The sequence below is a fragment of the Cannabis sativa genome, chromosome 4 (assembly GCF_029168945.1).
Source record: "Cannabis sativa cultivar Pink pepper isolate KNU-18-1 chromosome 4, ASM2916894v1, whole genome shotgun sequence".
In the NCBI taxonomy this organism is placed as follows: domain Eukaryota; kingdom Viridiplantae; phylum Streptophyta; class Magnoliopsida; order Rosales; family Cannabaceae; genus Cannabis; species Cannabis sativa.
The window spans coordinates 78,239,028-78,252,131 of NC_083604.1; the positions used below are offsets into that span (position 1 = coordinate 78,239,028).

At 34.3% G+C, this 13,104-nt stretch overlaps 1 protein-coding gene across 3 annotated transcripts; it reads right to left on the reverse strand.

The window, feature by feature from the left end:
* Nucleotides 1-2,347: 2,347 nt before the first annotated feature.
* On the reverse strand, nucleotides 2,348-9,885 carry LOC115712988 (zinc finger CCCH domain-containing protein 44). 3 transcript variants are annotated; one of them, XM_030641445.2, is made up of 11 exons: nucleotides 9,013-9,885; nucleotides 8,482-8,561; nucleotides 7,976-8,160; nucleotides 6,745-7,666; nucleotides 6,497-6,624; nucleotides 5,929-5,988; nucleotides 5,789-5,839; nucleotides 5,590-5,660; nucleotides 5,257-5,384; nucleotides 4,918-5,127; nucleotides 2,348-4,833 (listed from the first exon to the last, which is right to left on the reverse strand). In XM_030641445.2, the coding sequence occupies exons 1-11, from the start codon at nucleotides 9,393-9,395 to the stop codon at nucleotides 2,666-2,668; spliced, it is 4,386 nt and encodes a 1,461-aa protein (XP_030497305.2). In that variant the 5' UTR covers nucleotides 9,396-9,885; the 3' UTR covers nucleotides 2,348-2,665. The 3 variants fall into 3 exon arrangements, with proteins under 3 accessions (XP_030497305.2, XP_030497304.2, XP_060970578.1); XM_030641444.2 differs by having other exon boundaries at nucleotides 2,348-5,127; nucleotides 9,013-9,881; XM_061114595.1 differs by having other exon boundaries at nucleotides 2,348-5,384; nucleotides 9,013-9,881.
* Nucleotides 9,886-13,104: the final 3,219 nt, after the last annotated feature.

Here is a 13,104-nt window from a genome sequence, read left to right on the forward strand (position 1 = left end):
TGGAGGAGAAGTACAAGGAATGAAAGAGATTGAGATTATGCTAATAGTTTGCTCTCTTTACCTTTTACTCTTCTTGTATTTTATTTTCTACTTCTAAACTTTGTAATAGATGATAGAATTTTAGGTATTTTTATGTTTTTGAGCATGAACTAATTTATCTTAGTTAGAGCTTTAAATGAACCTTGGATTGTGAATTTTATTGATGTTTTATGAATATTTTTGGTAATGAAGTTTTGTTCATTCAAGGATGCCTAATATTTGTCTACCTACTTTGCTTGATCACCAATTGTAGGTTGTTAGCTAATCTTGATTTTGGAAAAAATAAGATTAGTGGAAATACTTGAATGATGCAAGATTATCACCATGGAAAAGTATAATTTGTAGATGGTATAGGAATATGCTATTTACCTTGTATGACCCATGGGAAATTGGTGCTTAATATGTGTTCTCTGGGTTTAGATTTGCATAGGAATATGTTAATTTAATCTTGAGAGCCCATAACATATAGGTTTGAAAAAATCATATGTTCATTTATATTTCCGGTTGACAAAATTTAATTACTAATGTATTCCTCTATGACATTTACATTGAATTTGCATTCTAAGTGGATTTGATTGTTCTAGCTCATTATTTTGCTCATTTTCCTTTCTCATTTTTTTTTTTTAATTCTAGCCTAGTTCAAATCATCATCACTTCTTGTTTGTTTTACCCAAATTGTTTAGTATTGATTTTTGCATAATTAATTTCTAATCAATCCCTGTGGAGACGATACTCTTTTACTTACCATTGTATTACTTGTTTGTGACTACGTGCACTTGCGTATATCTAATTTTAGCACAACAGTGGTGTTAGAAATCTGCTTAGTGTACCAAAGAAGGGCCATATGATAGTCAAGCAAGCCCATCAGTTCCGAATTCAATGTTCTTAAACTCAATAAGACACTCAAACGAATTCATCAGGCCTTGAAATATACAAAGAGCAAACCCATAGGCCATGCAACAGTTCGCGTTGCACTCAAGTCTAAATCTAACCAATCAACTAAACGAGCAAAACCAAGTAAACTTGAAACTAACCAGCAAAACAGTAAATATTCTCACGATACTAGGGGAGCAACTAACTTGAACAAGTCAAGGGGTCGCGTGAATAGTGGGCAAAAGTTGTGAAAAAGTCACGATAAAAAGGGAACCAAACAATGTAAACATCATTGAATATTCAACACTTAATTACTTGCTCTCACTCAAGCATAGAGTCATCCGTTTTGAACTTATTCCTCAAACTCCACCACTATACTTGATCCATTCGTCCACCCGTCCACTTATCCATCTGGCTACTATTTATGTTCTATTTCATTTTTTTTTTTAAAGGAACGTTCATTCATTCATAATATATTAGACCTCGCGGTCATTACAGCAAATGTTCTTAGGAATAGTAGTAATGTCAATACAACCATAAATCATATAAATTATGGGTAAAGGCCCAATTGGACACATTATGGGCCATAAAGTTAGAGGATCTAGCCAAAAAACAAAATAAGCAAGAAACAAAAGAAGAAGCGAATCTTTTACAAATTAAAGAGTAGTTCTATTTCATTTGTTTTTTTTTTGGAAAGAACTTTAGTTCAATTAAGGCAAAAAGCAAAAAGTACTAACGCATGGAGTCCCTCTAATTAACACCCCACCAGTGCCCTCATTTGAATTCTGGCCTCTTCCTTTATTTAATATTTTTGATGAAGTTTTCATTAGACAACTTTTTTAATGTAATAAAAATTCCATTACATAATTATCATCACAATGTAATCCCGTTAGATCACTTCTAAAAACAAACATTATATTGGTAATAATGATTATATTACATTCCACAAACAAAACTTGAAAGTGCCAATAATTTGAGGAAAGAAATTACAGTGTGTCGACTTAGTTTTATGATAAAATATGTACAATTATTTAAAAATTATATAGAGTAAACAATTATCTTTGTAATAAACAAGTTTGAATATAATAGCAAGGCCCCCTAAAAGAAACTGGACAATTCAAAATTAACAACTTTGCTACCTTCAAATTATTCATCTCCAGTCCAATTGTATTAAAAATATGTTTTTAATTTTTTTATTTACCAAAACTAGTGAGATATAGTATGATGTTAAACTGATTTACAGGAACAATAAACAAATAATGCAACTAATATTTCTTAATTAACTACATAAAAAAGTTTAAAGTGTGATTTTGTTGCTATAAATTGTTGTTATGTTTATTTCTCACTTATGTTAAAACACTAAATAGGTGAAATGTTTTGTTGTGTGGGTTGAAATGAAATAATTCTTACACAATGAGAAAGAGAAGAGAGGGTCTTATGTTGAAAACTCTTCCATCAATGCATTAATGGCAGACATTATCTGCTCCATTTGCCCATTATAGAAAATGAATATTAAGGGTCCATCAAAACATGAAACTATGGACCCGGCTAAGCTATCACCAAAAAAAAATACATATGCATATACTAAGCCGCATGACTGACTGACTGACTGACTGACCGACTGCCTTGCTACTTTTACAGGTTAAAATTACAACACTGGTAAGAACAAGCTTCCCCTACTACAAATAATGATGATACAGAAGAACAAAAGTATCTAACCGATGATTATGATTATGCCGTGTCTAACCCAAAATCATGGGTGCAAGTAACTACATGATGTACCTTTCTTGCAGAATCCACTTTCGAAGAATTTACAAACTCGTTGCCCTTTGGGGGGAGGCCTGAACTGAGATCCTCCGTAGCCGCTGCCACCATAAAATGGTTGCCTGTGCAAGGAATGCCTATTCCTATGAACACCTGAATCCCTACTGTGATAACCCCGATCTCTCGGACTAGTTAATCTCTCTCCACCGCCATGTCTAGGATAGCTTCCCAAAGTCTCTCCACCGCCACCATGTCTAGAATAGCTTCCCAAAGTCTCTCCACCACCATGTCTAGGATAGCTTCCCAAAAGGCTCGCCGGAGGTGTAACCAAATTCATGTTTGTGTTTACCTGTGGTGGTGTTGGCTGACTAGGACGCCAATCCATAAGACCATTTCCTTGCTCTAATCCTCCTTCCCAGCCCCCCATTCCTGCATTTGCAGGAACTGCTCCCCAGTTGTTGGTGCTTTCGGATCGTGCATTCCAAGGGACATCTGTCATAGCCACATCCCAACCTGCTGTTGATGGTGCATGTGGTTGAATATCTGGGTTTGCTTCAAATTGGTTTACTGAAACATCACTGTGCTTCGCATCCCCTTCCATATCAGCACTCACCGAAGGATGCCCTTTAGACCTCTTTCCACGATCGATTACACCTGCATTACCTCTAACATGTGATTCATCTGTCACATTAGATTGAGGAGTTAAGTGTACGTCAGCTGTGGAGCTCAAAGCATCACCCTTTCCAGGCTCAGGTGCTGGGCTAAATTCCTCAACAGAACTGAGACAATCAGTTTTAGAACCCTCTCTAAACTCACCTCCATGGTTTAGCATATTATGGGAAGACAAACGATGTAGAGTCTCCATAGCTTCAACTTCGGCTAGTAAATCTGAAACGGATTCATCAGGTAGAGAACTGAATTCATCAGGATCAGGAACTAAATCATGCCAACTAGATGCATTAGATTGAGGATGAGAGGATGAAGAATGTGTAAGTTGATCACTAATTGAAGCTGGAGTGGCAGCATGATCATTGGCAATGTCGGCATTGGCTGGCCTAAGAGAAGATGCAGAGACAAGACTGGAGTCCCATTCCTCAACAGCAGGTTTGGCTGGATTAGAGGAATATCCAAAACAGTCACCAGCTGCTTTACGTAGCTGTGCGCCACCACTAACTAGACTAGAAGCAGGGCTCCAGCTAACACCTGCACCCTGAATGGGAGCAATTGAAGGAGACTGAGACTTTTCAGCAACCTGACCTTCTGGGCTCTCATGACTTGGCTTTTGGGTGGAAGTGGGCTGATTTGGCATTTCCTCCTGGTCTTCGTCAAATAGTCCAAGTGATTTGACCACAGACTCAAGTTCAGCTTTGGGATCCCAGCCATTTGAAGGACTAGTTACAGGAGGTCTCCAGTTCTGACCAGAAGATTGACCTGATTGACCTTCACCCTCAGATAGGTTTTCACAGCCCTGGTTATTTCTAGTTTGACAATCCGGAGTCATATTTTCATTGCTCTGACCGGAGTTTCTTTCAGTTCCATGTTCTTCACTGTTATGATGCAACAAGTTTTGATTCCCAGGCAAAACAGAAGTGGGTAACGAACTACTCACTTGGGCCTGAGGCCAAATAGGATTAGCCTTAAATGATTCCCAGCCCTCTGGAAAAATTCCACTATGTTCCTCGCTGGAATTGACCGCAAGAGTAGCACAGCTAGACAAATGAGAGCCCAATCCATCACTACCTACAGCTTCATTGTTACCCTCACGAAGCCGACTCAGGTCATCCTGCTCAAGATTTCTGCTCTCCTCGACTCTTTCACCATCTGCTGCAGTAGCATTCATCATCATGCTCTTGTTTTGCCTGTCATCCACATCATTACCTCTATCATCAGAAGAACCCTTGACTTCCTCCTGTGGCAAATGGCTATTGCATGGTAATAACTGCTCTTTACAGTACTGCCCAGTCAATGCATCAATCAAAAGTATTGAGTTTTCTTGTTTTTCATTCGCCCTCCATATCCTCAACTCCTGAGGAAACATTCCACTTGCACTCCATTTTCGCAAATGTAGCATAGAGAACGGACCTTGAACCTTCCCAGTTGGGTCCCGGTAATGCCATATCTTCTCTATCTCATAATCATTAACAGATTGATTTGCCCCTGTGGAAAGACCCAGTGTCAAAACTTCCAATGCATCAGAGAATAATTCGGACCCCAACACTGCTTGATTACTCCAATCAATACCTGTATCAGTAGGATCAACCTTGTTATTCAAGGTATACGAACCATTTAGATCAATTATTTCTACATTATCCTTGCTTTGCTCAAGAGAGGCGGTTGAATGATTTAGTGCACTGCTTCCACCGTTAATCAAGACATCCCTTCCTTGTCCAGAAGAAATAGGATCCTTTTCCTTTGTATCGAAGCCAGATCTTTTGGTTTTGAATTTATCATCTGTATATGATTCAGTAAGACTATCATCAGAGAAGTATAACATTCCATAAGAATGATTAAAGTGAAAAAGAGTTGAGAGAATAACAAATGTGTATTCTATGTTATACAAGAGCTCATTTAATTCCTCACCATTGTCATCAAACTCACAGGTTGAATCAATCTTCGGGTCAGAGTTCACTACGGGAACCTCTTCCAGTCTGCGCTTACGTTCCTCTGGTGAATTCAGAAGCTGTAATTTCTCCACGCATTCTCTCAGAGTGAAATACAGTCAAGGAATACTCATATACTTCAATTCAGTAGAGTACTCAATAACAGGGTAAAAGGTAAAAAATAATGCGACTGTCACTTTCCACTGCATACTGCAAGTATTTTATCCCATGCAAAGCTTGGCTTATAAGAAAATTTCAAATACAAAAGAAAAATCAAATAACAAAGATTAGTACTATAGAGAACAAAGGATATTCTTTTCGGTGTCCCTTTTCACTAGCTCGGTCACGAAGATTAGTAAGCCGCAATATCTCTGCCTCTAGCCCCTAGATCAGACAATGTGACCATGCATAAGAATAAGAAATTAAAATATTGCACACGTGTTTGTTTGTTTAATTATTTTTGTCAGCCAAACCATGGACATGAATAAACATTTTTTACTTATGTAACTTACATGATTTGATTTCACTGCATGAAGGTCCATTGCTTTTTCCTGGATCTCACTCTGGAACATGTTAAAATGTAAGTCATATAGGAGGTAAAAAAAAATATCTCACAAAGGGCATGGAAGTGGAACATCTTAGGCACACTTACAACTGTAAATCGCTTGTTGAGCCCAAATTCAATACTCTGACGCAAACGTTCACATTCATCCTGCAGAATGGCTAACACATTAATGATCAAACAATAGAATGATATGCTCTAAATTCTTGTATCTCATCAGCCATAACCGTGCAATGCCTATGTATCCATGATATTTTGCAAAGACAACAACGAAAAAGTTTTCTTATGTTTGATATCCTTCACTGCTTCTTGGATTTCTAAACAAGGAACCAGAATATATAGAGCCTAAACAAAGTGCACTAAAGCATAGTACAATCTCAATGTAAATAGGCACTTCCTATCAAAACCACTTTTTTCCCTGGCTGGAAAATGGCTATCTCTACTTGAGTAAACTATGTGGAATGCATACTTTCTGTCATTATTGTGTCCACAATGAACAAAAACATAACCATGTGACAACAATATTTGCATTTAGATTATGATGGAGAGTGGAGACTGAAGATGACAAACAAAAATAAAAACTTTATCGTAAATTACTAGTCAATAGAGAACTATAAATTCATAAACAAATGTGAAATGGCATTAAGTTATAAATAACCTGAGAGAACTCCTGATTTGAAATTGCATCAATTGATACAAGCTCCTTCTTATCCAAATTTATGATTTCAAGCATGACATCAGTTGCCTTCGTGCCAATGTTGTAAGATTTTGTACTCTTAGTGGTTCCTGCAAGTGTGGATATGCAATGCTGTAAGGTTTATCATAAGAACAAACACCACCCACCCAAAAATATACTTAAATATATATACACACACATATATATGTGCCAAGTAATAAAATCTATACCTACTACTCGGACAAGCCTATGCACATCTGGCTTTTGATCATTACTAGGAAGTCTTATTCGCACAATTGACCCAACAACCTTCTCGTGGAATTTTTCAGCATCATCAACTAGATTCTCCAACAAATTTCGACGTAAGTAAATTAAGTTAATGTTGTGCATATCAACTGCTGCATATGCATCTAGTTTAGTTGGCAATCCTATGTCATTAATCCTACTGTGTGTCTTGGTGTTCTTATCACTATTCATTGTAATTTGACTATGACAGTTCTGATCTGACTCCATCTGGCTACCAACAGAATCAACAATTTCCTTCATAATAGCATTGGTCACAGGACAGTCTTCTTTTATGAGAAAATGATATTCAAGAAGCTTTAGCATTTCAAAGTGACCAACACGCGCTTTACCAAACATGTTCAAAAGCCTTGAATCACAAACAATTTGACATTTTTGACGAGGATCACGAAGCTTGTTTCTCTTTATATACTCGAGCAGTAAAGTTTGGACATCAAACTGGGACATCAAAGAAGTATCACCATTTCTCATATGAGCAACAAACTCCAGGAGCTCCTTCGAGGCCCAGTTTGGTTCTGCTTGAATAGGCTTTGCTATATCACTGCCAGATTCGTCAACAGGCAAACAATTCTCATGTGCAACATTAAGATCATTTTCGAATTTTCTTCTTTTAGCATTAGAGGCTACAAGGTCTGCACAAGAGTTGCCTGAAGCAAAAGTTTTATCATCATTTCCACAATAATTTTCGAAGGAAGAAATCCTATTAGAAATCACAAGTGGAGGAGCTTTCCATGGGTTTTTAGCCTTCAAGAGCTCATCTATATTCAATGATAATTTATCTTTTAAAAGAACCCAGTAGACTTTGAAAAGATACTCCCAGCTACTTTTATCATCAAAATCCACTTGAGGCTGCAGAAAGCAAACCAAAAAGAAAAGAAAAACATGATAATCGTGTCTCCTCAAAGCTCCACACATAATTGAATATTTCTTAGTCTTAAAAATAAGGACTAGGCAAGAGGACAGCAGCAAGTGAGCATACACTACTCAAGAGTATAAAACCCAAGGCAGAGAAGTCGTAATGTACTATATAGATAATGATACATTCTTATATTAATGGAAATCCTTGCAAATGCAAACATTATGAGAGCTTTTAACTTCACAAATAAACAAGAAACCAGATAATTCTGAGAGAAAGGCTAGAGATTTTAGTCAACATACCGATTCCTTATTTACATTCAACTTTTCAATCAGCATGATAGTTCTCATGCACGTTTGACAAAATCCTTTGTTTCCTCGAACACAAACATAATCGGCGTCTTTAATACATCCCTTACACAAAGAATACGTACAAGTATAACACATATAATGTGAAGCTTTCTGGCAAGTGCTACATATATGCCAACCTGAAGAAGATAATAAATTGGAATAAGGAAAGTGATAAAATCACATTGTTCAAATAATGAACTGATGATTTGATATAATACGTACAAGCATTTATTTAAGAAGTGACTTGAAAAAGAAAAAGATAAAAAGGCAGTTGAAAGAATTACAAAACAACTTCTGCAAGATTTTACTTGACTACCCAATTTGTTAACATAAATGTATTGCAACTAAAATTGTCTTCATTGTATTAGCAGTGTCAGAATTGCAGGTCTCTTAATATGCTTAAATACTTCTCTAAAATATGTTAAAAAAAACAAACAATACAACTACATTCAACATACCACAATTCCATTTAGCTCTTGATCGAAAAAATGCATCATCCCTCTTGATGCACGCCGGGTGATATGCCTTGGGGCAGCCCCTAATAAAGTAACAATTCACAATAAACGCATAAAAAATAAGCACCAAATTTTTTAATGGAGAGCAAGTGTAATACTTTATACCAAGGTCTCTTTTAATAGCCAATAAATCATAAAAATGAAAGCACAACACGGTTTTCATTACGTGTAACCTCAAAAACAAAACTAACTATGAATATCCAAATTTTAAGCTTAACCACACACACACACACACAAAAAAAACGCCTTCTAGTTTCCAAATCTCAAATAATCATAATAAACCACAATTGAGATTAATATGATTTTTAAGTTACTCTGCTCCTCACCAAAATTCAGCCCCGCCCATATAAGAAATTATCGGTTTTTATCTATCTATGATTATGTGAAAAGCTTCAGCTTTACAAGTTTTAGTCTTTCTTCCTCGATTGCCAGGACAAAAACCCAATTCTTAAATCAAAGACAACAATCCCTTACCGGCGATCACAAAGCACAAGACTCCCACCATCGAAGCAAATAAAACAAACATCCTCCTCATCTTTCTTCTTCCTCACCGGAGCCGCCGCCTTGACCTGTCCTCTAGGCGGCCGACCTCTCTTCCGCTTCTCCACCAATTTCACTTCATTCAAACCACCTTTACCCAAACCCAAACCATCAGTTCCAGCAGAAACAGCGACGATCGTATTCGAAGCTCCAACTAACTGAGAATCATCCAAGTCCCCAATCGTTTCGCATTGATCAACGTTCATAAGCTTCAACTCAAGCTCCCTAACCGACTGGTCAAACCTCGCTCCACCACCTCCCTCATCTCCAAGCGATGGCTTATAAAAGCTCGAAGCTTGCGCTTCTCGCTCTTCCATAACCTCACAAAAATCGAACCGATTCCACTTTTTCTTTCCCCTTTAATCGAATTCGAAAAAAAAAATCAAACCAAAAAGAGTAAAACCCCCCAAATACAACAACAAAAAACCAAAATTAGAAAGAAAATAAAAAAACCCTAGCTATGGAAATGACCGATTGCGATGAGCTGGCGGTGGCTTTGTGGTTGAGCACGCGTTAATAGACGCGGCGGGGTCGCGACTTCGCATTGCCACGTCGGTCAGTTGTTTCGTTTGGTTTCTGAGAAAATGATGGAAAGAGAGAGAAAGTAGAGAGAAAGAAGTAAGAAGAAGAAGAAGTACTACGACACCGAAAGACGGTCACTTAGGATTGGCTGAAAAAAATGGTGTTTTTATTTTTTTGGTTTTATAATTTTAATAAAATTAAATAAATTTAAAATAGAAGCGTCAAACGCGGACCCTGTGACTTTTTACGAGTCTCTCCCTCCTCTTCCGATTCTCTAATCTCGAGCACCACGTGGTTTAGTGGGTGTCGAGAAAGGAAGGTGATCGGAATGTGGGGCCCACTTTAGCAAAGAAAGAAAGAAAGAAAGAAAGACAATTTTTTTGAAAATTAAATGAATTTATTGATTTTTTTAAAAAAAAAATTATGATGTGTTCAACGCTAAAAACATGATTAAACTATGAATAATATTGGGTATCAATGAGGCACCACTATGTGACTGTGGCCTTTTAGAAATACAGATATTTTTATAAATACCAAAAAAAGTCAAAAAAAAATAATAATAAATAAAGTGTAACGATATTTTAAATATTTTTGTCATTAATTTATAAAGTTTGGTTGTTTATTAAAAATACAGAATAGTTATGTTTTCGTGTTATTTTATAATTGTAATTTCTTATTTTTTTTATTATTTGTATATTATATTTTATATATATATTTTTTAATAGGATAATGTAAAATTGTAAATAAAATAAAAAAAATAAAAAAAAATTGTAAAATATAAAAAATAAAAAAATTATTTGACAGTAAAAATGTTATAATTTTGTTAAAAAAAAGATTATTTTGCATAAATTTTTTTAATTAACAATATGAGCATGCCAGCATAAATTTTATCATTTTTTTTTATCTAATATTAATAAAATTGTAATTTTTTGCTAGTTTAGTCAATTTAGAATTCGTTTTGAATTTATTAAAAATAATCAATATATTTTTCCATCTAGACTCAATGATTTAGAATATAATTCTTACTTGTGTATTAATCAAGACACTAACAAAGATTATATTGATAAAATTAGGGAAATTTACATGGTATACTAACTTTAGTCATTTTTTTACAAAAATACTGTCAGGCGGAATTTTTAACTTTTTTACTGTGTTTTTTCATAAGTTTTATACTGCAGTATACTGTATTAAGTTTTCACTGGTGTTCTACTAGTGTTTTACTAGTGTTCTACTGTTGTTTTGAGTTGTTCTGCTTTGTGTTTTACTGGTGTTTTACAAAAACACAGTATTTTTGAAAAGATTTCCGTGTGACAGTATTTTTGTAAAAGTTAACTCAAATTCCAGTATTTTTGTAAATTTCCCTAAAATTAAACAAAAATTATAATTTTACAAACATTAGTTATTTATATAACTAAAAAATTATTAGATTTATATCGCTTAAAAACTCAAAATTTAGTGTTTATATAGTTTTTTATTCTAAAAGTGATTATATTAAATCATATAAAATATGGTATTTAATTCAACTTTTAGCAGTATTTCTGTAATATCCAGATTAAAATAGTATTTAATTTTTTCTCTCCTTGGGATATTAATTGTGTGAGGATAATTATCTTATATATTTGTGTTGTTAGTGAGTTGAGATTGTTGCTTAGATTATTGTACCAACTTTCTAGAGAGAGTTAAAGTTATATTAACTACGAAAGTAAAATATTATGGTATTTTTACAAGGTAGGTAATCATTTAATTAAAGCCCAATGTGAAAGTTTATTAGGGTTTTATAAATTATTTAGTGGATTTTAATTAATGGTATAAGTGATATTAAATAACATTATTATAGAGTTAATGTTAAAAATTCGTAGGTTTGGATAAATTCGCAGGATTAAAAACTGTTTTACTAAAACGATCATATCTGGAGTTCTAGAGCTCGGATTGAGGTGATTTCAGTGGCGTTGGAAAGATAATTCAAAGATCTATCAATTATGTAGAAATAGATTTATCGTAATTTTAACTTTATTGGGGTCAAAATCAAGGTACAAAGTGACGACCTGTTAAGTTTAGTATAGAAACCCTAAGTTTTAAAATTCAAATTTAAAACTTATAACTAACAAATAAGATTTTTATTTAATTATTCTATTTAGAGTTAAATTAGTATCGTATCATTACAAGGTTATTTTATTATTTTATTTTATGGGTTTAATTAGATTATAAAACCTAAATCTATCACATTCTCGATACGTAATATGCAGAGCCTCTAACCCCCGAGAAAAATAAAACTCAATCTCAATCTCTTTCTTTCAAATTTCTAATACAATTCTTCTGTAGAAGACACTCATAAAATCCTATACCCTACAAGTTATCCATCTCGCTATCTATCAAAGATTTATAATTTTCCTTCGTTTCATTCTCTTCGCCAAACACTCATGATTTTCATCAACATAACATTGAGATCATCATCACCATTCTAATAATTTGAGATTTCAAGATCTAGACTGATTAAGAAGAGTCATCAAGAGGTAAGAGAGTTCTTCCACTTATTGTTGTGAACTTTTAGGTTAAACTATGAAATCTCGTTTTTATTTTTTTCTGAAAATTATTGTCTTAGTAAAATAGTCATATCTCTCTCAATATTGATCCGTTTCCAGCGATTTTTGTATCGTTAGAAAGCTTATTCGATGATCTAAAATTTTTATGAAGAAACTATTCACCATTTCGGTGATATTCTATGTCGAAAATTATCATCTTTCTGATATTGTTGTAAATCGTTTTTTTCATATTCCCAGAAAAAGTACTTTCACTTAAAATACCATAACTCTCTCAATTCTTGTCCATTTTTAATGATCTATATATGGTTTCAAAGCTTATTCAATTTGGCATAAGTTTTATGAAGAAACATTTCGTGAATTCGGAGTTATACTATGTCGAAAAGTTAGTTTCCTTCTGTATCATGTAATTCGTTTCTTGAATCTTGTTCTTCCAAAACTGTTTTGGTAAAATTGTAATATCTCTTTGAATATAATTCCAATTTAAGAGATTTTAGTATCATTGGAAAGGGAATTTAATTTCCTAAAACTTTCATGAAGATGTTATCTTCTAGTTCTGAACCTTTCAATACAAAAAGTTTGTATTTTTGCTAAGTCGTATAATTCGTTACTCCATATTCCTTCTCAGAAATAGTTTCAGTAAAACAATCAGAACTCTCTCAGTTTTAATCCATTTTTAATGATCTTTATATCGTTGGAAAGATAATGGAATTTCCTATAATTTTTATGAAGACAACTTTTACTGAATTAGTGTAGTTGTTGGTCAAAAATAGTAATCTTTCTGCTATACTGTAAGAGTACGAATTTTAATATTAGGGTCTTGACCCATGTCTTATTATAGGTAGTAGTGACAAGATAACAACTCTTAAGCAGCGGGATTTGAGGTAAGGAAATTAGATAGTGTTATATGTGTTTATCTGCATAAATTTGGATTCTTTGTGTACTGAAATATGAGTTATGATTT

Excerpts from the sequence above, each read along its gene's own strand:
- LOC115712988 (XM_061114595.1), bottom strand. The coding sequence starts at position 9,395 with ATGGAAGAGCGAGAAGCGCAAGCTTCGAGCTTTTATAAGCCATCGCTT. Across the intron at positions 8,161-8,481 it reads AAGAGCTAAATGGAATTGTG|GTTGGCATATATGTAGCACT; the intron begins GTATGTTGAATG and ends TATCTTCTTCAG. Across the intron at positions 5,661-5,788 it reads ATGCAGTGAAATCAAATCAT|GGGCTAGAGGCAGAGATATT; the intron begins GTAAGTTACATA and ends TGTCTGATCTAG.